General features: G+C 52.1%; 1 protein-coding gene across 1 annotated transcript in view; it reads left to right on the top strand.

The window, feature by feature from the left end:
• The window catches only part of AGO2 (argonaute RISC catalytic component 2), a 117,839-nt gene extending 91,975 nt beyond the window's left edge, over positions 1–25,864 (top strand). The window contains exons 14-18 of the mRNA XM_075316152.1: positions 289–483; positions 576–710; positions 847–948; positions 1,073–1,272; positions 25,709–25,864. Coding sequence (XP_075172267.1) covers positions 289–483; positions 576–710; positions 847–948; positions 1,073–1,272; positions 25,709–25,817 — 741 coding nt within the window. The 3' untranslated portion in view covers positions 25,818–25,864. The remainder of the gene's footprint in view (positions 1–288; positions 484–575; positions 711–846; positions 949–1,072; positions 1,273–25,708) is intronic.
• The last annotated feature ends 1,397 nt before the right edge of the window (positions 25,865–27,261 follow it).

Below are 27,261 nucleotides of genomic sequence, written 5' to 3'. Positions count from 1 at the left end.
GAACAGCAGCCAGAGACCCGGCAGTGAACAAGGGAAAGCATCTGAACCCCCATAATAACCATGACTTACAAAAAATAAAAAAATGCATATAAAAAAAGCCCAAATGCAACAAATATTGTGCATTTTTTTTTTCCCCCCCTGCTGCGTTATATCTGCCAAAACACGCTTACTGTGCAGAAAAGCACATTAAAAAGGCAATGTGGGCGCATAGTTTAAAAAAAATAAAATCCTTACATCATAATAGACCTGTTACAAAATTGTGATCCAATTCTTTGTTCTGCTTTGTAGGTTGTAGGTAGCATGGATGCCCATCCCAACCGATACTGTGCCACGGTGAGAGTGCAGCAGCACCGACAGGAGATTATCCAGGACCTGGCCGCCATGGTCCGCGAGCTGCTCATCCAGTTCTACAAGTCGACTCGTTTCAAGCCCACAAGGATCATTTTTTATAGGGATGGTGTTTCTGAGGGGCAGTTTCAGCAGGTAGGTTTCTTTCTATGTCCATGCTGACTGCTCTTTTTTCATATACAATTTAATTGACATTCTGAATATATTTTCTTTCTTTGCCCTCCCAGGTTTTGCATCACGAGCTTCTCGCCATTAGAGAAGCCTGCATTAAATTGGAGAAGGATTACCAGCCAGGTATTACCTTCATCGTCGTACAGAAAAGGCATCACACAAGACTCTTCTGTACAGATCGGAACGAGCGGGTAAGGTGTCCGTGTGGCAAACAAGGGATTTGACTCATCCCTTTTATCCCAGTACCCATCCTCTTTTCATGTAATGGTCTTTTTGGTTAGCAGATGAGAAATGTATGGTGTTTTAAGTATTATTCTGTCAAAACAGGTTGGAAAAAGTGGAAATATTCCTGCTGGTACCACTGTGGACACGAAAATCACGCATCCGTCAGAGTTCGATTTCTATCTGTGTAGTCACGCTGGTATACAGGTAGGTAATTTATTCAGATAGCAGCAGATTAGTGGTTGTTCTGACGACTAAAGCAGAAAGACAGGATTTATGACTCTGATTTTAAAATCCTTTTCCTTTTTTTTTTTTTTTTTTTGCAACGCAGGGGACAAGCAGACCCTCACACTATCATGTTCTCTGGGACGATAACCGATTCTCCTCTGATGAGCTGCAAATCCTCACTTACCAGCTGTGCCACACTTATGTCCGCTGCACACGGTCCGTGTCTATTCCTGCTCCTGCTTACTACGCACACTTAGTCGCTTTCCGTGCCAGATATCACCTGGTGGATAAAGAACACGACAGGTACTGTAATGTAGAGCAAAGCACTAATTACTGGGATATTGTTGTAAATTAGCACTTAAGATTTCTAAATTGCATCGGTAAGACTGCCACTGTAAAAGTCGGCAGAGTTTACATCCACTATGCTGCATTTCTGCCCCCGAGGAATGTACCCAGAGCCCCACATTCTGCATGGAGGAGCACTGCAAAGAATATTATCCATCCTCACTATCCTAAATATTCAAAGTCTATATTTAACTTTACATATATTGGATGTACTGGTACATCCTCTGCCGGCTCACTGCCTTTGCGAGCCCGCATCTTTACCAACAGACGATGGCTGTTTTATTCAGCCATCATCTGCCTCTAGCAGTCGCAGGTGAGGCAGAGCTCTGTCTGCGAGTGTTAACCTGTTAAATACCATTGTCAATCTGACAGCAGTATTTAATGTAAGCCATGAAGGGGGGGGGAGGGGGGAGTCATTTAACGCGCCTGTGATATGGTCGTGAGGCCTGATTGCTTGCCATGATAGTCAGGGCCCTGCTGATGGAAGACCCCCTGAGCCTGTGATGACAACACTCCTGTGAAAATCAGTCCGTGGTCGGCGTTCGTCGGAGACCGTGATTTTTGCCATGTACAGCAATACTGTGACATTTCTGGATAAGGCACAAGTTATTGCAAGTTAAAGTCCTTTTAACCGACACACAGTGAAAGTTGAAGAAAAAAAAAAAAGTTGTGAAGCACCACTCCAGAAGTTTTCTTCATCGTTCCTTATGGGAGACCCAGACCATGGGTGTATAGCTTCTGCCTCCGGAGGACACACAAAGTACTACACTAAAAGTGTAGCTCCTCCCTCCGAGCATATACACTCCCCGGATGACAAATCCAACCAGTTCAATGCTTTGTGTTCAGGAGGTCACACACACACATGCATCCTCTGATTTTTGATTTCAAAGATTTGGAAGAAAAGCGGGTCCAATCTGGACTCCCGGCATGTCCCTTCTCACCCCACTGTCGGCGGTGCTGTTAAGGTTGATTTTACAAGGCTGGAGCCTTCACATGCCGCGCTCCTTCACCATCCCCTGGGGCTCTGGCTTGAAGTGGGAGCCATCACGGTTCTCACTGCTTTGCAGGAGACCGGTCTCCATCCGCAGCCCTTTTCAGGATCCTGCCGGACGGAGCGCTCACCTCCCAGGGACCTGGCACCTGCGTCTCACAAGCTAAGTACTGAGACGTTATTACCACAGACAGTGGTCTTTCCAGGGGTCCCTTGTACTTTATATGTTGGGGAGAGTGTGTTATATGACTTTGTTAACATTTCCGGCCGGTTCTCCAGTTTTCACTGGAGAACCGCGCCGATGGTGCCTGCACGCTGGCCGCATGTTTAAATCTAGGCCCCGGCTTCGCCTGAGGCCTAGTTTCGATTCTCTAACCCTGCATGTCAGTCAGTGCAGAGGGACAGTGTGGCTCCGCCCAGCGGCTGTTCAGCATAGGGAACGGACACTCCTCACTGAGGAAAGATTCCCTCCCCTGTATACCTCATTTGCCCTCCAGATCCTACTCTCAGAGTAGGCCCCGCCCCCTCTCCTCGCTCCGGCGCCATTTTCTCAGCGTTCTCAATGTCTCGGACAGTTGTATCAGTGGCTGATAAGAGAACAAGGAGTGTGTTCCTTGCATAACCACATTGTGACAAATGGAGGCCTGGGCTGGGGGATCTGGAGGGCACAGAGATGTCCCTATGTTAAACGGTCTGGCAAGCCACAACCTCCGGTTGTGCAGCTGCTTATATACTGTTTATATACTCTGCTGGATAGAGCCCCCACTTCTGCAGCATGCCTCACATCAGAGCAAGGCTGCAAGGCTGTTCTTATTATACACTGCATGTAGACTCGTACTGCCTGTACCGAGCACATAACCACATTGTGATGCTTGCTCTAACATAGTGGTCTCTCAGCCTGGTAGCTCATCAGTGGTCCCTCCAGCTGCTCCGGCTCCGGTGGCTGATGCCCCGGTTTGGGCAGAATCCCTCTCTCCAGGGGACAGCTGTCCCGGACACTGCTGAGCATGCATCAGCCCCCTTCTCAGGGCGCTTCTGCTGCTACGGCTCGCTCGGCAAAGCTCACAGAGGATTCCTCATCTGGTCTCAGTCCCCGTCCTCCTAAAATGGAGTCGCAGGGTCCCCTTTCCTTCCTCGTCCCGCAGCTCTGATTCACGAGCCGACTCGCAGGACGAGGAGGATGCTTTTACTAGGGGCTTGGACGCTACTTCATGTACCCCATTGATCTGTCCGAAGGTGACGCAGATGCTAATGATTTGATTGTGTCCATTATATTTGTACTGGACCTCAATCAGCCTGTATCAGGGGTGGATTCCACTCTGGCAGAAAGGCATTAGTATACCTTAAGAGAACAAGGAGTGTGTTCCTTAACCACTCCAGTTTGTCAGCCCACTGTGTCCAAGCCCAGAGCCTGTCCTGACAGACGCTTCCCAAAGCGTGGTTCTGATGACTGTTTTCCCCCTCCCACCAGTGGTGGTCAAGGAGTGGGCTCATTCACAAAGGGTGGACCCTCCGGTGTCTAGGCTTTCAGCCCGGACAGTTGTATCAGTGGCTGACGGCTCCTCTCTAAGGATCCCACTGTCCGCCAGGTTGTCCTTCTGGCCAAATCTATATATGAGGCGGCAGGGGCCTCGTTCTCCCCATCTTTTGCAGCAGTGCGGGCTCTCAAAGCCATCTCTGCTTTTCTGGAGGAGATGCATCCCCTCACCTAGGGACTTTATGCCCGAAGTGGTTGCCTTAACTTCCAGGCTTCAGTCTTTTCATCATAGGCCATGTCTGCCATGCTGGAGACTGTCACCGCACTGCGGTGGCCTCTGCTACTTCCCTCGCTATCCGCAGGCTCCTGTGGCTTCGAGAGTGGAAGGCAAATGCTTTTTAAGAAGTTCCTTGTTGGGTTCCCTTTGCTGGGACCAGTCTATTCGGTGAACAACTGGATGAAATTATTACGGAAGTTTTTTGGCAGGAAGAGTACTTCCATGCCACAAACCCAGGAAACCTGTCCAGGGCAGGAACCAGTCGAGGTTTCGTTCCTTTCGTTCCTCTAACTGGTTGTCCTCTAAGCCCTCGGCCTCGTCCACTAACTCAGCCAAGGTCCGTAAACCAACTGGCGCATGAAGCCGCGTCCTCAGAAGTCCGCAGGAGCTGCGGCCACTAGGCAGTCTCCTCTTGATTATCTGGCCGCGCCAGCAACGTCCTTGGTCGGTGGCAGGCTCTCCCTCTTGGGCGACGTGTGGTTTCAACACGTCTTCGATCAGTGGGTGTGGGTTACCATCTCCCACGGCTACAGAATAGAATTCTATCCAGCCCGCCAAACAGATTTTTTTCTGTCAACTCCCCCCTGCTCCAAGGCCGCCGCCTTCTCACAGGCCGTGGCATTCTTGCAGGCCAATGGAGTAATTGTACCAGTTCCCGACTGGGAACGGTTCTGAGATTTCTACTCAAATCTCTTCCTAGTCCCCGAAAAGGACGGTGCTTTCCGACCTGGATCTCAACCTTCTCAACAAGCATGTCAGGTGCGGCATTTTTTGCATGGAATCTCTGCGATCAGTCAATGACCCAAGGAGATTTCTTAGCATCCTTCGACATCAGAGATGTCTTTCTGCTTGTGCCAACCGCAGTTTCTCACCAGCGTTGGCTACGTTTTGTAATCGGAGAGGAACATTTCCAATTCGTGGCTCTCCCCTTCGGGTTCGCCACGGCCCCTCGTGTATTCACAAGGTCATGGCAGCAGTGTTTGCGGTTCTGCTCCTCCAGGGGTTGGTAGTGATTCCTTTCCTGGACGACCTTCTAGCAAGGCTTCATCCAGTGCAGACTGTCAGTGGAGTGTCTCGCTCATTCTCAGCGGAGTGTCTCGCTCACTCTCGCCACGCTTGCAAGTCCACTCTGACTCCGACCCAGGACCTTGCGTCCCTAGGGATGCAATTCGAGACTCTGCTGGCACTTGTGAAGCTGCCCTTAGTCTAACAGCAGTCCCTTCATCTGGCGGTTGGCTCTCTGCTGAGGCTCCGCCGTCATTCCATCAGGTGCTGGGTCAGATGGTGGCGTCAATGGAAGCGGTTCCCTTTGCCAGTCCCATCTGCGTCCCCTGCAGCTGGACATTCTCCGCTGTTGGGACAAGCGGACCTCTTCCTTGCACAGGCTGGTGGCTCTGTCGCCACAGACCAGGAGCTCTCTTTAGTGGTGGCTTCGGCCCCTCTCTCTGTCCCAGGGACGTTCCTTTCTGGTCCCGTCCTGGGTGATTCTCACCACGGATGCCAGTATATCCGGCTGGGGAGCAGTGTTTCTCTGCCACCGAGCACAGGGCACTTGGACTCCGTCCGAATCAACCCTCTCAATCAATGTGCTGGAAATCAGGGCTGTACTCCTAGCTCTCGTAGTTTTTCACCACCTGTCGGTGGGCAAGCACATTAGAGTCCAGTCAGACAACGCGACAGCAGTTGCCTACTTCAATCACCAAGGCGGGACTCGCAGCTGCCTAGCAATGTTGGAAGTTCAACGTATTCCTTCAGTGGACGGAGGACTCCCAAGTCCACCATATCCGCAGTCCACGTCCCAGGCATTGAAAACTGGGAGGCAGATTATCTCAGTCGTCAAACCGTGGACAGCGGCGAGTGGGCCCTGCATCCGGCAGTGTTCTGGTCAATCTGCCGCAGGCGGGGCACTCCGGAAGTGGATCTAATGGCATCCCGGCACAACAACAAGGTCCCGGTTTACGTGGCTCGCTCCCACGATCCTCAGGCCTTGGCAGCGGACGCGCTGGTTCAAGATTGGTCCCAGTTCCGTCTGGCCTACGTGTTTCCCCCCTAGCTCTCTTGCCCAGAGTCCTGCGCAAGATCAGAATGGAGGGCCGTCGGGTCGTACTCCTCGCCCCAGACTGGCCCAGGCGAGCTTGGTTCCCAGACCTGCTCCGTCTGTCCGTAGAGGTGCCGTGGCATCTCCCGGACCGCCCATACCTTCTCTCACAGGGTCCGTTTTTCCGCCAGAATTCTGCGGCTCTCAGATTGACGGCGTGGCTCTTGAGCCCTGAATCCTTACGGCTTCAGGCATTCCTTCCGAGGTCATCTTCACTATGACTCAGGCTCGGAAGTCTTCCTTGGCCAGGATTTACCACAGGACTTGGAGAATTTTCCTGTCCTGGTGTCGTTCTTCCGGCCATGCCCCTTGGCCGTTTTTCCTTGCCGACCATCCTGTCCTTTCTACAGTCCGGTCTGCAGCTAGGACTGTCCCTCAATTCCCTCAAGGGACAGGTCTCGGCTCTGTCAGCGTTGCTCCAGCGGCGTATCGCCCGGCTGGCCCAGGTGCGCACCTTCATGCAGGGCGCATCTCACATCATTCCGCCTTACCGGCGGCCTCTGGATCCCTGAGACCTTAATCTGGTCCTCACGGCCTTACAGAAACCCCCCTTTGAGCCTCTTAGGGAGGTTTCGTTGTTTAGTCTTTCACAGAAAAGTGGTTTTTCTGGTGGCCATAATTTTCTCTCAGGAGAGTCTCTGATTTGACTGTGCTCTCTTCGGAGTCACCCTTTTTGGTTTTTTTCACCAAGACAAGGTGGTTCTCCGTCTGACTTCGGGCCTTCTCCCTAAGGTGGTGTCTCCTTTCCACCTTAACCAGGACATTTCATTGTCTTCCCTTTGTTCGGCCCCTGTGCATCGCTTTGAGAAAGCGTTGCATGCTTTAGATTTGGTGCGGACGCTCCGGACCTATGTGTCACGCACCGCTGTTCTTAGGCGGTGCACCTCTCTTTTTGTGCTGACCACAGGTCAGCGCAAGGGTCTCTCTGCTTCTAAACAGACCCTAGCTCGTTGGATTAGGTCGGCCATATCCGATGCCTACCAATGTTCTCAGGTGCCTCCCCCGCCGGGGATTAAGGCGCACTCGACCAGAGCTGTCGGTGCCTCTTCGGCTACGGCTCAGCAGGTCTGTCAGGCTGCCACTTGGTCTAGTCTGCACACCCTTTCGAAGCACTACCAAGTGCATGCTCATGCTTCGGCAGATGCGAGCTTGGGCAGACGAGTATTTTTGTTTACTTACCGTAAATTCTTTTTCTTATAGTTCCGACATGGGAGACCCAGCACCCTTCCTGTTGCCTGTTGGCAGCTTTCTTGTTCCGTGTGTTTTCACCGGCTGTTGTTGTAGACAGAGGTTCCGGTTATTCCGGGTTTTACTCTATCTCTACTTATGGGTGGATGTCCTCCTTCAGCTTTTGCACTAAACTGGTTGGATTTGTCATCCGGGGAGTGTATATGCTCGGAGGGAGGAGCTACACTTTTAGTGTAGTACTTTGTGTGTCCTCCGGAGGCAGAAGCTATACACCCATGGTCTGGGTCTCCCATGTCGGAACTATAAGAAAAAGAATTTACGGTAAGTAAACAAAATTTCTTCATCGTTCCTTATGGGAGACCCAGACAATGGGTGTATAGCTTCTGCCTCCGGAGGACACACAAAGTACTACACTAAAAGTGTAGCTCCTCCCTCCTAGCATATACACCCTCTGGTAGCCAGTCCTAGCCAGTTTCAATGCTTTGTGTTCAGGTCACACACACACATGCATTCTCTGATTTTTGTTTTTTTTTTTTTTTTTTTGGATTTCAAAGATTTGGAAGAAAAGCGGGTCCAGTCTGGACTCCCGGCATGTCCCTTCTCACCCCACTGTGTCGGCGGTGCTGTTAAGGTTGACTTTATAAGGCTGGAGCCTTCACATGCCGCGCTCCTTCAACATCCTCTGAGAGGCTCTGGTTTGAAGTGGGAGCCATCTCGGTTCTCACTGCTTTGCAGGAGACCGGTCTCCATCCGCAGCCCTGTTCAGGATCCTGTCGGAAGGAGCGTTTAACCCCTCTCCAGGGACATGGCCCTGCGTCTCAAAGCTAAATATTGAGACGTTTTTACCGCTGAAAGTGGTCCTTCCAGGGGTCCCTTGTACTTTATTTATTGGGGACAGTATGTTATATCACTGTGTGTTAACATTTCCGGCCGGTTCCCCAGTTTTCACTGGAGAACCGCGCCGACGGTGCCTGCACGCTGGCCGCATTCTTAAATCTAGGCCCCGGCTTCGCCTGAGGCCTAGTTTCGATTCTCCTCCCCTGCATGTCAGTCAGTGCAGAGGGACAGCGTGGCTCCGCCCAGCGGCTGTTCTACACAGGGAGCGGACACTCCTCACTGAGGAAGGATTCCCTCCCCTGTATACTTCATTTGCCCGCTCTGAGTAGGCCCCGCCCCCTCTCCTCGCTCCGGTCGCCATTTTCTCAGCGTTCTCTGTGTCTGCATAGGCACAGAGATACCTCATTGTGACAAATGGGGGCCTGGGCTGGGGGACTGGAGGGCACAGTAATGTATGTTAAACTGTCTGGCTAGCCACAACCTTCGGTTGTGCAGCTGCTTATATTCTCTGTTATACTCTGCTGGGGGGCGTTCTGGAGATGCATTCTCTCACAGAGCCCCCACTTCTGCAGCATGTCTCACATCAGAGCAAGGCTGCAAGGCTGTTTTCTTTGTCGCTCCATTGGGAGACCCAGACAATTGGGTGTATAGCTTCTGCCTCCGGAGGCCACACAAAGTATTACACTTTAAAAAGTGTAACCCCTCCCCTCTGCCTATACACCCTCCCGTGCATCACGGGCCCATCAGTTTTATGCTTTGTGTTGAAGGAGGCACACATTCACGCAAGCTCCACATTTTAGTCAGCAGCAGCTGCTGATTTATCGGATGGAAGAAAAGAGGGCCCCCCACAGGGCCCCCGGCATGCTCCCTTCTCACCCCACTAATGTCGGAGGTGCTGTTAAGGTTGAGGTACCCATTGCGGGTACAAAGGCTGGAGCCACATGCAGTTTTCCTTCCCCATCCCTTAGAGGCTCTGGGAGAAGTGGGATCCTAACCGGTCACCATGCATTGGGACCGGGCTCCCTCCGCAGCCCCTGGGGGAATCTGACGGACAGGAGACTGGGTATCATCAGGGACACTGACAGGCCTTGCTTCTAAGAGGTACTCTGTGTCCCCTTGGGGACGGCGCATGGAGCGCCTGTGTAAAAGACGCTGCAGCGGCTGCTGTGTTTTTTGTGACGCCGGGACTACCGCGCCGACCGCGCCTGTTTGCCGGCCGCGTTATTAAATTTAGTCCCCGGCTTCATGCGGCCTAGTACTGTAACTCCCGCCCCCGGGCCTGCCAGTCAGGGGTAAGGGCAGGACGCTCGACTGGACGTCGGCAGTGAGGGCTGGAGCATACTTAGGTATCCTCCTCCCCCCTCACTGATCACTGTGGGGCACCAGATTCCCGCACTTTATTAGTCACGCCCACGGCTCCCTCCTCCCCTAAGAACGCTGGCAGCCATTGTTATAATCACTTCTGCCGGTGGAGGACTTCAGAACGAGCTCCACAACTCTGGGAGGCCCAGGCAGGGAATCTGGTGGACACACAACCGCTTTGGGCGGTCGGTAAGCCGCACCGGTTACCAGGTGCTGGCCCCCTTGGGTGCCGAAGTGTATAAATATATATATTGTATACATTTTCTCTGTTCGGCCGCATTATTTGCTTTTGGCTATATACCCTCACTGATTACTCGAAGAGGAGACAGCAGCATGTCGTCCGCAAAGAGCAAGGGTGCCAAGGCACAGGCTTATTTTGCAACCTGTACCTCTTGTGCGGCTATGTTACCTGCAGGTTCCACCTACCCTCATTGTGTGCAATGCTCGGCCCCTGTGGCACTCACTCAGCCGGAGCCTCAGGCACTGGTGGGACCCTCGGCTCAGGTAGAACCACCGGCTTCCACTGTCCAGGTGGCAGGGACAGAGTTTGCAGTTTTGGCTGAGAAACTCTGAGTCACTCTCACAATCCATGGCTCAGTCTATGGACAGATGGTCTGCTAAGATACTAGAAGCCTTGCAGTCCAGACCGGTAACACAGGCCCAGGGCACTGTGAGTTAATCGCCCCCAGGCCCCCCTCGGTCGGCACAGCAAAGTGCTCCTGGGGTGGCACCTAGGTCCCACGGTGAGGACTCCGACACGGACCGTAGTCCCAGACCGGCTAAGCGGGCTCGCTGGGAACCTTCCTCAACTTCATCACGCTGCTCAGGGTCTCAGCATGAGGACTCTCTGGAGGATGAAGCGGAGGTCGCAGCTCAGGGCTCTGACCCCGACATTGCTCTCAATCTTGATACACCTGAAGGGGACGCCATAGTAAATGACCTTATAGCGTCCATCAACCAGGTGCTAGAACTTTCTCCTCCAACTCCACCTATAGAGGAGTCGGCTTCGCAGCAGGAGAAACACCAGTTTAGGTTTCCCAAACGTACACGGAGTGCGTTTTTCGATCACTCTAACTTCAGAGATGCTGTCCAGAAGCACCGAGCATTTCCGGACAAGCGCTTTACTAAGCGCCTTAATGACACACGTTACCCCTTCCCCCCTGACGTAGTTAAGGGTTAGGCTCAGTGTCCCAAGGTGGATCCTCTAGTCTCTAGACTGGCGGCTAGATCCGTAGTATCAGTGGCAGATGGTTCATCGCTCAAGGATGCCACTGACAGGCAAATAGAGCTCCTGATGAAATCCATCTATGAAGCCATAGGCGCGTCTTTTGCTCCGGCATTCGCAGCCGTGTGGGCACTCCAAGCTATCTCAGCTTGTATGTCTGAGATTAATGCGGTCACACGTACCTCTACTCCGCAGGTTGTGTCTTTGACTTCTCAGGCATCGGCTTTTTCGTCCTACGCCATGAACGCCGTCCTGGACTCTGCGAGCCGTACAGCGGTAGCATCCGCCAATTCGGTGGCAGTCCGCAGGGCCATGTGGCTACGCGAATGGAAGGCAGACTCTGCTTCCAAGAAGTTCTTAACCGGTTTGCCATTTTCTGGCGACCGTTTGTTTGGCGAGCAATTGGACGAAATTATTAAACAATCCAAGGGAAAGGACTCGTCCTTACCCCAGTCCAAACCAAACAGACCTCAGCAACGAAAGATACAACCGAGGTTTCGGTCCTTTCGGCCCTCAGCCAGGTCCCATTTCTCCACGTCCAACAGGTTGGAGAAGGGCCAGAGGAACTCTTCTGCATGGCGGTCTAAGTCACGTCCTAAAAAGACCGCCGGAGGAACCGCCCCCAAGGCGTCCTCATGACTTTCAGCCTCCCCAAACCGCATCCTCGGTCGGTGGCAGGCTCTCCCGCTTTTGCGACGCCTGGTGGCCACATGTCCAAGACCGATGGGTGAGAGACATTCTGTCTCACGGTTACAGGATAGAGCTCAGTTCTCGTCCTCCGACTCGTTTCTTCAGAACATCTCCGCCCCCCGAGTGAGCCGATGCACTTTTTCAGGCGGTGAACACTCTGAAGGCAGAAGGAGTGGTGATCCCCGTTCCCCTTCAAGAATGTGGTCGGGTTTTTACTCCAACTTGTTCGTGGTGCCAAAAAAGGACGGATCATTCCGTCCCGTTCTGAACCTCAAACTGCTCAACAGACACGTGAGAACCAGACGGTTCCGGATGGAATCTCTCCGCTCTGTCATCGCCTCGATGTCCCAAGGAGACTTCCTAGCATCAATCGACATCAGGGATCCTTATCTCCATGTGCCGATCGCACCAGACCATCAACGCTTTCTGCGTTTCGCCATCGGAGACGAACACCTTCAGTTCGTGGCACTGCCTTTTGGCCTGGCGACAGCCCCACGGGTCTTCACCAAGGTCATGGCATCCGTGGTGGCGGTCCTACACTCTCAGGGCCACTCGGTGATCCCTTACTTAGACGATCTTCTAGTCATGGCACCCTCCCGGGTGGCATGCCAACACAGCCTGACCATTGCTCTGGAGACTCTCCAGAGGTTCGGGTGGATCATCAACTTCCCAAAGTCAAAATTGACACCGACCCAATCGCTGACTTACCTCGGGATGGAGTTTCATACTCTCTCAGCGATAGTGAAGCTGCCGCTGGACAAACAGCGTTCACTACAGACAGGGGTGCACTCTCTCCTTCGAGCACAGTCACACCCCTTGAGGCGCCTCATGCACTTCCTAGGGAAGATGGTGGCAGCAATGGAGGCAGTTCCCTTTGCGCAGTTTCATCTGCGTCCACTTCAATGGGACATTCTCCGCAAATGGGACAGGAGGTCGACGTCCCTAGACAGGAACGTCTCCCTTCCACGGGCAGCCAAAACCTCTCTTCAGTGGTGGCTTCTTCCCGCTTCTTTGTCGAAGGGAAAATCCTTCCTGCCCCCATCCTGGGCTGTGGTCACGACGGACGCGGGGAGCGGTCTTCCTCCACCACAGGGCTCAGGGAACCTGGACTCCGACAGAGTCCTCCCTTCAGATCAATGTTCTGGAGATAAGGGCAGTGTATCTAGCCTTAAAGGCGTTCCAGTGGTGGCTGGAGGGCAGGCAGATACGAATACAGTCGGACAACGCCACGGCGGTTGCGTACATCAACCACCAGGGCGGCACACGCAGTCGTCAAGCCTTCCAAGAAGTTTGGCGGATTCTGCTGTGGGCGGAAGCCACAGCCTCCACCATCTCCGCAGTTCACATCCCGGGCGTAGAAAACTGGGAAGCAGACTTTCTCAGTCGCCAGGGCATGGACGCAGGGGAATGGTCTCTTCACCCGGACGTGTTTCAAGAGATCTGTTGCCGCTGGGGAACGCCGGACATCGACCTAATGGCGTCTCGGCACAACAACAAAGTCCCGGCATTCATGGCACGGTCTCAAGATCACAGAGCTCTGGCGGCAGACGCATTAGTTCAGGATTGTCGCAGTTTCGACTGCCTTATGTATTTCCTCCTCTGGCACTGCTGCCCAGAGTGTTACGCAAGATCAGGTCCGACTGCCGCCGCGCCATCCTCATCGCTCCAGACTGGCCGAGGAGGTCGTGGTACCCGGATCTGTGTCACCTCACGGTGGGTCAACCGTGGGCACTCCCAGACCGACCAGACTTGCTGTCTCAAGGGCCATTTTTCCATCTGAATTCTGCGGCCCTCAACCTGACTGTGTGGCCATTGAGTCCTGGCTCCTAGCGTCCTCAGGGTTATCTCAAGATGTCATTGCCACTATGAGACAGGCCAGGAAACCAACGTCCGCCAAGATCTACCACAGGACTTGGAGGATCTTCTTATCCTGGTGCTCTGATCAGGGTTTTACTCCCTGGCCGTTTGCCTTGCCCACTTTTCTTTCCTTCCTTCAATCCGGAATGGACAAGGGTTTGTCTCTCGGCTCTCTCAAGGGACAAGTATCGGCGCTTTCCGTGTTTTTTCAAAAGCGTCTAGCCAGGCTTCCGCATGTCCGCACGTTCCTGCAGGGGGTTTGCCACATAGTCCCACCTTTACAAGCGTCCGCTAGAACCCTGGGATCTTAACAGGGTGCTAACGGCTCTTCAGAAACCACCTTTCGAGACGCTGCGGGATGTCTCGTTATCACGTCTTTCGCAGAAGGTGGCCTTCCTAGTGGCAGTCACATCACTTCGGAGAGTGTCTGAGCTCGCAGCACTGTCATGTAAAGCCCCCTTCCTGGTATTTCACCAGGATAAGGTGGTTCTGCGTCCGGTCCCGGAATTTCTCCCTAAGGTGGTATCCCCTTTTCATCTCAATCAGGATATCTCCTTACCTTCTTTTTGCCCTCATCCAGTTCACCAATGTGAAAAGGATTTGCACTTGTTAGATCTCGTGAGAGCACTCAGGCTCTACATTTCTCGCACGGCGCCCCTGCGCCGTTCTGATGCGCTCTTTGTCCTTGTCGCTGGCCAGCATAAGGGGTCGCAGGCTTCCAAGTCGACCTTGGCTCGGTGGATCAAGGAACCGATTCTTGAAGCCTACCGTTCGTCTGGGCTTCCGATTCCTTCAGGGCTGAAAGCCCGTTCTACCAGAGCCGTGGGTGCATCCTGGGCATTGCGGCACCAGGCTACGGCTCAGCAGGTGTGTCAGGCGGCTACCTGGTCGAGTCTGCACACTTTCACGAAACACTATCAGGTGCATGCCTATGCTTCGGCAGATGCCAGCCTAGGTAGGCGAGTCCTTCAGGCGGCGGTTGCCCACCTGTAAGAGGGGGTCGTTTTTCGGCTCTTTTTATCGAGGTATTCTTTTACCCACCCAGGGACTGCTTTTGGACGTCCCAATTGTCTGGGTCTCCCAATGGAGCGACAAAGAAGGGAATTTTGTTTACTTACCGTAAATTCCTTTTCTTCTAGCTCCTATTGGGAGACCCAGCACCCGCCCCTGTTCCCTTCGGGCTGTTGTTCTTTTGTGTACACATGTTGTTCATGTTGAATTGTTCTTTTGGTTTATGGTTCAGTTCTCCGAACATCCTTCGGATTGAATTTACCTTTGACCAATTTATAAGTTTCCTCCTTCCTGCTTTGGCACCAAAACTGATGGGCCCGTGATGCACGGGAGGGTGTATAGGCAGAAGGGGAGGGGCTTTACACTTTAAGTGTAATACTTTGTGTGGCCTCCGGAGGCAGAAGCTATACACCCAATTGTCTGGGTCTCCCAATAGGAGCTAGAAGAAAAGGAATTTACGGTAAGTAAACAAAATTCCCTTCTTTCTTAATATGCATAAACACAGTGATTCCTCAGCTTGGAGGGTCCCTCCAGCTGCTCCGGCTCTGGTGGTGCTGAGCATGCATTAGCCCCCTTCTCAGGGCGCTTCTGCTGCTACAGCTCGCTCAGCAAAGCTCTCAGAGGACTCTTCATCTGGTCTCAGAACCCGTCCTCCTAAAATGGAGACGCAGGGTCCCCTGTCCCCCCGCACCTCTGATTCACGAGCTGACTCACTGGACAAAGTGGATGTCCTTACTGGGGGTTCGGAGTCCGAAGGTGATGCAGATGCTAATGATTTGATTGCGTCCATTATATTTGTACTGGACCTCGATCCGCCTGTATCAGGGGAGTATCCCCCCTCTGGCAGACAGACATCAGTATACCTTAAAGAGAACAAGGAGTGTGTTCCTTAACCACTCCAGTTTTCAGCCCACCGTGACCAAGCCCAGAGCTTGTCCTGACAGACGCTCCCATTAAAGCGTGGTTCTGATGACTTTTTCCCCCTTCCACCAGAGGTGGTCAAGGAGTGGGCTCATTCACCAAGGGTGGTCTCTCCGGTGTCTAGTGTTTCAGCCCGGATAGTTGTATCAGTGGCTGACGGCAAAGGATTCACTGTACATTACTTCGGTACTGGACCTCAACCCGCCAGTATCAGAGGAGCAACCCTCTCTGGCACAAAGGGGCACCAGTTTACCTTGCCTAAGAGAACAACGAGTGTGTTCCTTAACCACTCCAGTTTTTCAGGCCACTGTGACCAAGCCCAGGGTCTGTTCTGGCAAATGCTTCCCAAAGCGTGGTGCTGAGGACGGTTTTCCCCTTCCACCAGAGGCGGTCAAGGAGTGGGCTCATTCACCAAAGGTGATCCCTCCGGTGTTTAGACCCTTAGCCCGGGCCGTTGTACCAGTGGTTGATGGCTCCTCACTTACGGCTTTGCTGTCCGACAGGTTGTCCTTCTGGCCAAATCTGTATGGAGGCGGCAGGGGCCACGTTCTCCCCAGCTTTTGTAGCAGTGTGGGCTTTCAAGGCCATCTCTGCTTCTCTAGAGGAGATGTATTCCCTCACAGGGAATCTTTGCCCGAAATGGTTGCCTTAACTTCCAGACTTCAGTCTTTTTCATCCTCTGCCTTATCTGCCATGCTCGAGACTCTCACCGCTCTGCGGTAGCCTCGGCTAATTTCCTCGTTATCCGCAGGCTCCTATGGCTTCGGAAGTGGAAGGCGGATGCTTCTATAGAAGTTCCTTGCTGGGCTCCCTTTTGCTGGGACCAGACCATTTGGGAACAACTGGATGAAATTAAGGAAGCTCTTGGCGGGAAGAGTTCTTCCATGCCATAAACCTAAACCAGGTAACCTGTCCAGGGCAGGAATCAGTCGAGGTTTCGTTCCTTTCGTTCCTCCATCTGATCGTTCTCTAAGCCCTCGGCCTCGTCCACTAGCTCAGCCAAGGATCGTAAACCCAAATGACGCACGAAGCCGCGTCCTCAGAAGACCGCAGGAGATGCTGCCACTAAGTCAGCCTCCTCCTGGCTATCTGGCCACGCCAGCAACGTCCTTGGTCGGTGGCAGGCTCTCCCATTTTGGCGACGTATGTTTTTAACACGTCTCCGATCAGGGGGTGCGAGATACCATCTCCCACGGCTACAGGATAGGATTCTATCCAGCCCGCCAAACAGATTTTTTCTGTCAACTCCCCCCTGCTCCAAGGCCGCCGCCTTCTCACAGGCTGGGGCATTCTTGCAGGCCACTGGAGTAATTGTACCGGTTCCCGACTGGGAACGGTTCTGAGATTTCTGCTTAAATCTATTCCTAGTACCCGAGGAGGGCGGTGCCTTCCGACCTGGATCTCAAGCTTCTCAAGCATGTTCAGGTGCGGCGTTTTCGCATGGAGTCTCTGCGGTCAATCGTTGACCTAAAGAGATTCCCTAGCATCCATCGACATCAGAGATGCCTATCTGCATGTGCCAATCTCAGTTCCAACCAGCGTTGGCTACGTTTTGCAATCAGTGGTCCAATTCGTGGTTCTTCCCTTGGGGTTAGCCACGGCCCCTCGAGTATTCTCAAAGTCGGGGCAGCTGTGATTGCGGTCCTGCACCCCTTGGGGTTGGCAGCGATCCTTTTATCCTAGACAGCCTTCTAGTCTGGGCTTCAGCCAGTGCAGACTGTTAGCGGAGTGCCTCGCTCACTCTCGCCACTCTGACCAATTCGGGTGGTTTGTCTTCTGTCCAAGTCCACTCTGACTTCGACCCAGAAGTTCACATACCCAGGGACGCAATTCGAGACTGTCGGCACGTGTGAAGCTGCCCTTAGTCAAACAGCAGTCCCTCCGCTGGCGGACGACGTCGTTCCATCAGGCACCTAATACAGGTGCTGGATCAGTTGGTGGTGTCAACGGAAGCGATTCCCTTGCCCAGTTCCATCTGCGTCCTCTGCGGCTGGATATTTTCCGCTGTTGGAACAAGCGGACTCCCTCCTTCCACGGAGTGGTGGCTTCGCCACAGACCAGGGGCTCGTTTCACTGGTGGCTTCGGCCCCTCTGTCTCAGGGACGCTCCTTCCTGGCTCCGTCCCGGGTGATCCTCACCAAGATGTTAGCCTATCCGGCTGGGGAGCAGTATATCTCCACCTTGGAGCGCAGGGCACTTGGACTCTGTCCGAATCAGCCCTCTGGATCAATGTGCTGGAATTCAGAGCTGTGTTTCTAGCTCTCCAAGCCTTTTCGTCATCTGTTGACGGCCAGGCACATTCGAGTCCAGTCAGACAACGCTACAGCGTTTGCCTACATCAACCTCCAGGGCGGGACATCACTGTTGGAGGTTCATCGCATTCTTCTGTGGACGGAGGACTCCTAGTCCACCATATCCGCAGCCCACATCCCAGATGTGGAAAGCTGGGAGGCAGATTGTCTCAGCCGTCAAACCGTGGCTCCACGATCCTCAGGTTTTTGCGGCAGACGCACTGGTTCAAGTTTGGTCCCAGTTTCGTCTGTCTTATGTGTTTCACCCTCTAGTTCTTGCCCAGAGTCCTGCGCAAGATCAGAAAGGAGGGCCGTCGGGTCATTCTCATTACTCCAGACTGACCCAGGCAGGCTTGGTACCCTGACCTGCTCCGTCTGTCCGTAGAGGTGCCATGGCATCTCCCGGACTGTTCCTCTCACGAGGTCCGTCTTTTCCGCCAGAATCTGCGGCTCTCAGATTGACGGCGTGGCTTTTGAGTCATGGATCTTGACAACTTCTGGTATCCCTCCTGAAGTCATCTTCACTATGACTCGAGCTCGGAAGTATCCTTTTGGCCTTGCTGACCCTCCTGTTCCTTCTACAGTCCGGTCTGCAGCTAGGACTATCCCTCAATTCCCTTAAGGGATAGGTCTCGGCTCTGTCAGTGTTGTACCAGCGGCGTATTGCCCGGCTAGCTCAGGTGCGTTCCTTCATGCAGGGCGCATCTCACATCATTCTGCCTTACCGGCGGCCTTTGGAGCCCTGGGACCTTATTTCGGTCCTCACGGTTTTTGGAAACCCCCCTTTGAGCCTCTTAGGGAGGTTTCTTTGCTTAGTTTTTCATAGAAAGTGGTCTTTCTAGTGGCCATTACTTCCCTCAAGAGAGTCTCTGTTTTGGCTGCACTCTCTTCGGAGTCCCCCCTTTTTGGTTTTTCAACAAGACAAGGTGGTTCTCCGTCCGACTCCGGATTTTCTCCCTACGGTGGTTGCTGCTTCCACCTTAACCGGGGCATTTTCCCTGCCTTCCTTTTGTCCGGCTCCTATTCATCGCCTTGAAGAGGCGTTGCATACTCTGGATCTGGTGCGGGTGCTCCGGATCTGTGTCTCGCACCGCTGTTCCTAGGCGGTGCACCTCTTTTGTGCTGACCACTGGTCAGCGTAAGGGCCTCTCGGCATTTAAGCCGACCCTGGCTCGATTGGTTTAGGTCGGCCATTTCCGATACCTACCATTGTACTCAAGTGCCTCTCCCGTCGGGGATCAAGGCACACTTGACCAGAGCTGTTGGTGCCTCTTAGGCTTCAGGCCTAGGCCACGGCTCAGCAGGTCTGTCAGACTGCCACTTGGTCTAGTTTGCATACTTTTTCGTAGCACTACCAAGTGCATGCTCATGCTTCGGCAGATGCGAGCTTGGGCAGACGCATCCTTCAGGCGGCTGTCGCCCATTTGTGAAGTTAGGTTTCGCCTACTTCTCAGTTTCTGTTTATTTCCCACCCATGGACTGCTTTGGAACGTCCCATTGTCTGGGTCTCCCATAAGGAACGATGAAGAAAAAGAGAATTTTGTTTACTTACCGTAAATTCTTTTTCTTATAGTTCCGACATGGGAGACCCAGCACCCTCCCTGTTGCCTGTTGGCAGGTTTCTTGTTCCGTGTGTTATCACCGGCTGTTGTTGTAGACAGAGATTCCGGTTATTCCGGGTTTTACTCTCTCTACTTGTGGGTGGGTGGATGTCCTCCTTCAGCTTTTGCACTAAACTGGCTAGGACTGGCTACCAGGGGGTGTATATGCTAGGAGGGAGGAGCTACACGTTTGAGTGTAGTACTTTGTGTGTCCTCCGGAGGCAGAAGCTATACACCCATTGTCTGGGTCTCCCATGTCGGAACTATAAGAAAAAGAATTTACGGTAAGTAAACAAAATTCTCCTTTCTTTTTTTTTTTTTTTTTTTTTTTTTTTTTCCCAGCAATGTAGTTGCGCTGTAAAATAAATACGAAAAAAGATCAGATCAATCCCCCTTTCTTTATCGTTCCTATGGGAGACCCAGACCATGGGTGTTTAGCTTCTGCCTCCGGAGGACACACAAAGTACTACACTTAAACGTGTAGCTCCTCCCTCTGAGCTTATACACCCCCTGGAGAACCAGATCTAGCCAGTTTATCGCTTTGTGTTCAGGAGGCATACATCCACACATGCATTCTCATCTGATTTTTGATTTTTGGAAAGAGTTTGAAGAAAAGCAGGTCCAAGTCTGGACTCCCGGCATGTCCCTTCTCACACCACTGTCGGCGGTGTTAAGGTTGATTCCAAGGCTGGAGCCTTACATGCCGCGAAGCCTTCACCATCCCTCCTGGGCTCTGGCTTGAAGTGGGAGCCAGCACGGTCTCCATGCTTAGCAGGAGACCGGTCTCCATCCGCAGCCCTTCAGGACCCTGCTGGACCGGAGCACTCATCCCCAGGGACTTGGAACCCTGCGTCTCAGCAAGCTAAGTACCTGAGACGTTTATATATTGGGGGTCCCTGTACTTTATTGTTGTGGGAGAGTGTGCTGATGTGTTTTTATGACATCTCCGGCGGGTACTCTGGCTGTCGCCTGAGAACCGCGACGATGGTGCCTGCGCGCCGGCCGCGCCGCTCAAATTTAGGCCCCGGCTTCGCCGGAGGCCTACTTTTGGTTTCACTGCCCTCGCATGGCACTCATGCAGAGGGACAGGCTCGGCTCCGCCCGGCGGCCGTTCTGCAAGGGGAGGGACACTCCCTACTGCAGTGTCTCCTCCCCTGTAGATCTCTATGGCCCTTCAGATCCTGCTCCTCAAGCAAGTCCCGCCCCCTCTCTTCGCTCCGGCGGCCATTTTCTCAGCGTTCTCTCTGCATTGCAGCGCTGGTCTGCAGCATCTCTGCTGAGTTGCTGTGCTTGGGGGTCCGGGCTTCGGGATCTGGAGGGCACACAACACCGCTCCAGCGGTCTGGTAAGCCACAACCGGTCTCCGGTTGTGGACCTCTGATTATACTCTCTGGGGTTCATTCTCTGGCAGAGCCCCCACTCCAGCAGCATGTCTCACACGAGGAGCAAGGCTCCAAAGCTGTATTCAGTATGCACTGCATGTAAGCTCCTGCTGCCTGAACCGAGCATATTCCCACATTGTGTTGCCTGCTCTAACCTGGCGGGGCCTCAGCCTGGAGTCTCACCCCCAGTGGTCTCTCAGGCTGCTCCTGCTCCTGTGGCTGAACCCACGGCTTGGGTAGAATCCTTTTCTAGGTCTATCTCCCAGTCTTTTGCTGACTCCATGGGACTTCTGTCCAGGACTTTGCTGAACATGCATCAGCCCCCTTCACAGGGTGCCTCTGCTGCTAGGGCTCTCTCAGGACCGGAGCTCACAGAGGATTCATCATCTGGTCCCAGACCCCGTCCTAAGAAGAGACGCAGGGTTCCCTCTCCTTCCTCGTCCCGCGGCTCTGATTCAGGAGCTGACTCGCAGGACGAGGAGGATGTCTTTACGGGGGGCTCGGAGGTTAACTCCATGTACCCTATTGATCTGTTTAAAAGTGACTCAGATGTTAGTGATTTGATTGCGTCCATTAATTCTGTACTGGATCTCAATCCGCCAGTATCAGAGGAGCAACCCTCTCTGGCAGAAAAGCACCAGTTTACCTCGCCTAAGAGTAAAGAGTGTGTTCTTTAGCCACTCCAGTTTTCAGGCCGCTGTGACCAAGCCCAGAGCCTGTCCTGACAAACGCTTCCCAAAGCGTGGTTCTGATGACCGCTTTCCCTTTCCACCTGAGGTGGTCAAGGAGTGGGCTCATTCCCCAAAGGTAGACCCCCGGTGTCTAGACTCTCAGCCCAGACCGTTGTATTGGTGGCTGATGGCACCTCCCTTAAGGATTCCACTGACCGCCAGATTGACCTTCTGGCCAAATCCGTATATGAAGCGGCGGGGGCTTCGTTCTCCCCGACTTTTGCAGCAGTGTGGGCTCTCAAAGCCATCTCTGCTTCTCTAAAGGGGATGCATTCCCTCGCCAGGGTATCTATGCCCGAAATGGTTACCTTAACTTCCCAAGCTTCAGCTTTTTCATCCTATGCCATGTCTGCCATGCTGGAGGCTTCTCACCGCACTGCGGTGGCTTCGGCTAATTCCTTCGCTATCCGCAGAATCTTGTGGCTTCGAGAGTGGAAGGCAGATGCTTCTTCAAAGAAGTACCTTGCTGGACTCCCTTTTGCTGGGTCCCGGCTGTTCAGGGAACAGCTGGATGAAATTATTAAGGAAGCTACTGGCGGGAAAAGTACTTCCATGCCACAAACCAAAACCAGGAAACCTGTCCAGGGCAGGAATCAGTCGAGGTTTCGTTCCTTTCGGTCCTCCAACTGGTCCTCCTCTAAGCCCTCGGCCTCGTCCACTAACTCAGCCAAGGACCAGAAATCCAACTGGCGCCCAAAAGCGCGTCCACAAAAGACCGCAGGAGGTGCTGCCGCTAAGGCAGCCTCCTCGTGACTATCTGCGCCAGCAACGTCCTTAGTCGGTGGCAGGCTCTCCCACTTTGGCGACGCGTGGTTTCAACACGTCTCCGATCAGTGGGTGAGGGATATCATCTCCCACGGCTACAGGATAGAATTCTCTTCCAGCCCGCCAAACAGATTTTTTTCTCTCAACTCCCCCCTGCTCCAAGGCCGCCGCCTTCTCTCAGGCCGTGGCATCCTTGCAGGCCAACGGAGTAATTGTACCGGTTCCCGCCCGGGAACGGTTCAGAGGTTTCTACTCAAATCTCTTCCTAGTCCCCAAAAAGGACGGTTTCTTCCGGCCCATCCTGGATCTCAAGCTTCTCAACAAGCATGTTCAGGTGCGGCATTTTCGCATGGAGTCTCTGCGATCAGTCATTGCCTCAATGACCCAAGGGGATTTCCTGGCATCCATCGACATCAGAGATGCCTATCTGCATGTGCCAATTGCAGTTTCACACCAGCGCTGGCTACGTTTTGCAATCTGAGAGGAACATTTCCAATTCGTGGCTCTCCCCTTCGGGTTGGTCACAGCTCCTCGGGTATTCACCAAGGTCATGGCAGCAGTGATTGCGGTCCTGCACCTACAGGGGTTGGCAGTGATCCCTTACCTGGACGACCTTCTAGTCAAGGCTTCATCCAGCGTGGACTGTCAGCGTAGTGTCTCGCTCACTCTCGCCACTCTAGCCCAATTCGGGTGGCTTGTCAACCTTCCCAAATCCACTCTGACTCTGACCCAGAGTCTCACGTACCTAGGGATGCAGTTCGAGACTTTGCCGGCACTTGTGAAGTTGCCCTTAGTCAAACAGCAGTCACTCCAGCTAGCGGTGCGCTCTCTGCTGAGGCCTCGCCGTTATTCCCTCAGGCGCCTGATGCAGGTGCTGGGTCAAATGGTGGCGTTAATGGAGGCTGTTCCCTTTGCCCAGTTCCATCTGCGTCCCCTGCAGCTGGACATTCTCCGCTGTTGGGACAAGCGGCCTTCCTCCTTGCACAGATTAGTGGCTCTGTCGCCACAGACCAGGAGCTCTCTTCAGTGGTGGCTTCGGCCCCTCTCTCTGTCCCAGGGGCGCTCCTTTCTGGCCCCGTCCTGGGTGATCCTCACCACGGATGCCAGTCTATCCGGCTGGGGAGCGGTATGTCTCCACCACCGAGCGCAGGGCACTTGGACTCCGTCCGAGTCAGCCCTTTCGATCAATGTGCTGGAAACCAGAGCCGTGCTTCTGGCTCTCCTAGCTTTTCACCATCTGCTGGCGGGCAGGCATATCCGAGTCCAGTCGGACAACGCGACAGCGGTTGCCTACATCAATCACCAAGGCGGGACACGCAGCCGCCTGGCAATGTTGGAGGTACAACGCATCCTTCAATGGGCGGAGGACTCTAAGTCCACCATATCCGCAGTCCACATCCCAGGCGTGGAAAACTGGGAGGCAGATTATCTCAGCCGTCAAACCGTGGACAGTGGCGAGTAGTCCCTGCACCCGGCAGTTTTTCAGTCAATCTGCCGCAAATGGGGCACTCCGGAAGTGGACCTAATGGCATCCCGTCACAACAACAAAGTTCCCGTTTACGTGGCTCGCTCCCACAATCCTCAGGCATTCGCCGCGGACGCTCTGGTTCAAGACTGGTCCCAGTTTCGTCTGTCCTACGTGTTTCCCCCTCTAGCTCTCTTGCCCAGAGTCCTGGGCAAGATCAGAATGGAGGGCCGTCGAGTCATCCTCATTGCTCCGGACTGGCCCAGGCGAGCTTGGTACCCAGACCTGCTCAATCTGTCCGTAGAGGTGCCGTGGCATCTTCCGGACCGTCCAGACCTTCTCTCACAAGGTCCGTTTTTCCGCCCGAATTCTGCGGCTCTCAAATTGACGGCGTGGTTCTGGAATCCTGGATTTTGACGGCTTCTGGTATTCCTCCTGAAGTCATCTCCACTATGACTCGGGCCCGTAAGTCTTCCTCCGCTAAGATCTATCACAGGACTTGGAAAATTTTCCTGTCCTGGTGTCGCTCTTCCGGTCATCCTCCTTGGCCATTTTCCTTACCGACCCTTGTGTCCTTTCTACAGTCCGGTCTGCAGCTGGGACTGTCCCTCAACTCTCTTAAGGGACAAGTCTCAGCTCTGTCAGTGCTGTTCCAGCGGCGTCTCGCCCGGCTGGCTCAGGTCCGCACCTTCATGCAGGGCGCGTCTCACATTCCGCCTTACCGGTGGCCCTTGGATCCCTGGGACCTTAACTTGGTCCTCACTGTTTTGCAGAAACCCCCCTTTGAGCCTCTTAGGGAGGTTTCTTTGTTTCGGCTTTCACAGAAAGTGGTCTTTCTAGTGGTCATAACTTCCCTCAGGAGAGTCTCCGATTTGGTTGCGCTCTCTTCGGAGTCACCTTTTTTGGTTTTTCATCAAGACAAGGTGGTTCTCCGTCCGACTCCGGACTTTCTTCCTAAGGTGGTCTCTCCTTTCCACCTTAACCAGGACATTACCCTACCTTCCTTTTGTCCGGCTCCTGTTCGCTTTGAAAAGGCGCTGCATACTCTGGATCTGGTGCGTGCTCTCCGGATCTATCTGTCTCGCACCGCTGCTCTTAGGCGGTGCACCTCTCTTTTTGTGCTAACCACAGGTTGGCGCAAGGGTCTCCCTGCTTCTAAGCCGACCTTAGCCCGTTGGATTAGGTCGACCATTTCGGACGCCTACCAGTGTTCTCAGGTGCCTCCCCCGCCGGGGATCAAGGCACACTCGACCAGAGCTGCCGGTGCCTCTTGGGCTTTCAGGCACCAGGCTACGGCTCAACAAGTCTGTCAGGCTGCCACTTGGACTAGCCTGCATACCTTTTCAAAGCACTACGAAGTGCATGCTCATGCTTCAGCAGATGCGAGCTTGGGCAGACGCATCCTTCAGGCGGCTGTCTCCCATTTGTGAAGTTAGGTTCTGCCTACTTAATTTTTCTGTTTATTTCCCACCCTTGGACTGGTCTGAGACGTCCCATGGTCTGGGTCTCCCATAGGAACGATAAAGAAAAAGAGAATTTTGTTTACTTACCGTAAATTCTTTTTCTTATAGTTCTGTATTGGGAGACCCAGCTCCCTCCCTGTTGCCTGTTGGCAATTTCTTGTTCCGCGTGTTTTCACCGGCTGTTGTTGATGAGAGTCTCCGGTTGTTCCGGTTTTTGCTCTGTTTTTACTTATGGGTGGCTATTCTCCTTCAGCTTTTGCACTAAACTGGCTAGATCTGGTTCTCCAGGGGGTGTGTAAGATCTGAGGGAGGAGCTACACTTTTAAGTGTAGTACTTTGTGTGTCCTCCGGAGGCAGAAGCTAAACACCCATGGTCTGGGTCTCCCATTACGGAACTATAAGAAAGAATTTACGGTAAGTAAACAAAATTCTCTTTTTTGTGGGGGTTTTTGTGTTTTTTTTTTTTTTGTTTTTTTTTGCAATATTTTGGCGTAATTCAAAAGTACAACTCGCTCTCACAGGACTAACAAAAAGTAAGCTATGGCTATTTCAAGAATGGGAGGGAAAAAATTAAAGCTTAAAAAAAAAAATTGAAAAATCGCCCTGTCGGCAAGGGGGTTTATTACCGATGTTTTACTGCGTTGTGGATATTATAATTGCTTTTCGTAGAGTAATGGGGGTGGTTTATTGCTGTGTATGTATATAATACATTTTTTTATGCCATTTTGTGATTTATCTAAATTTCGTGTCCTTCTGTTTTAGCGCTGAAGGCAGCCACACTTCTGGGCAGAGTAATGGCAGAGACCATCAAGCACTTGCTAAGGCAGTACAAGTTCATCAGGACACACTGCGTACAATGTACTTTGCTTAACCGGTGCTGGAACCCAACGTTAGCGGCACTATCGGAAGGAGCATTCACGTCAGACCAGCTGCACTTACGTGTAATGTAGCCCCAGCTACAGCGGCATCCAGCAAAAGTGCACTCTACCCCCAGCCCTGTCAGTCTCATCAGGCCCCCAGTATCCAACAAGCCTTCCGTCCAGACCCAGAATATTCTTTTAATCTTGAACTTCTTCATAGCCGCATTGAATCATGTGAGGTTTGTGAAATACACATACACACATTAAAAAAAAAAGCGTTTACAGAAATTACCCTTTTAAACAAAAAAAAAAGGTTCAACTTAAACCGTTTTCTCAGGGCTCAAAAAAACAAAACGCTATGAAATACTTGTGTGGAAAAAATTATTAGATAAATGATGACTTAGGCAAAAAAAAAAACAAAATTAAGGAAGGATTTTGACGTTTTTAAAGCCTTAAATATTTTAACTGATTTTATCGAGATGTTTTAAGGAAAAAAAAACCTTTTTTCTTCATTTTTATTATTTTTATTTTTTTTTTTATATATACCTTCCTCGGACATTTGTGTCAAATACTCCAGTACATGAAATGATTAAACTTTTACTCTTGAGGTCAGGGTTGACCAAAGATGAATATAATAGTATTTTTTTTATTTTTTTTTTTTTTCTTAAATGTGCCATTCAGAAAAAAAGGTAAACAGAGGTAGTTTTTAATTATTGCATTTGTCTGGCTGCACTCGTACCTTTTTTATTTTTATTTTTTTTTCTCTCCCCCTGAGGTTGCTGACTTAATACGGGTCTGTGGCAATGTGGACAGTACAATCATGTTAAGCTAATGTACAGAAAATAATCTATTTTAGCAGTATTAATGTGAGATGACGTGCTATTTATTTTATTTACACAGATCACCCCTATTTCTATGAAACCTAATGTTATGTACTCGGGCTTAAATGGTGTTCTGTTTAACCCTTGCACTGACAATGCGACCTGTATATAGAGCCTTTTTACAGGACCACCGGCAGTGAATGGATTAAGAATTAAAAAAAAAAAAAGCAAAAAAAAAAAAAACTTATAAAACTGAACCTCGTTTTTATGGAACTGTGTCAGCCCCCCCAGTGGATTTGTAATACATTGCAATGCAATAAGAAGCAATGTCTTATCTGATCCCTTCTGGTTGCAAACAGGGTTATTGTGAGGAGCGAACCCAAGGGTTTTAAAAAAAAAAATTAAACAAAAATTAAAAAAATAAATAAATGAATAAAAAAAAGTAGAAAATGTAAAAAGAATAAAATTTTTTTTTTTTTAATTATTTGATGCAAACTATTTTATAAGTACAGATGCTGCTCTTTTTAACAGCAGCAAATGTTTGACACTTGTAGCCACAAATACTGACGCTCATCTCTGTACTACATAGTCTTTGAGGCCCCCGCACTGTGCTTTACGATGCTTTTTAATGTCC

Source organism: Anomaloglossus baeobatrachus, chromosome 6 (genome assembly GCF_048569485.1).
Source record: "Anomaloglossus baeobatrachus isolate aAnoBae1 chromosome 6, aAnoBae1.hap1, whole genome shotgun sequence".
NCBI classification, from domain to species: Eukaryota; Metazoa; Chordata; class Amphibia; order Anura; family Aromobatidae; genus Anomaloglossus; species Anomaloglossus baeobatrachus.
The sequence above is the reverse complement of the archived record's forward strand: the minus strand, read 5'-3'. Positions and strand labels throughout refer to the sequence as shown.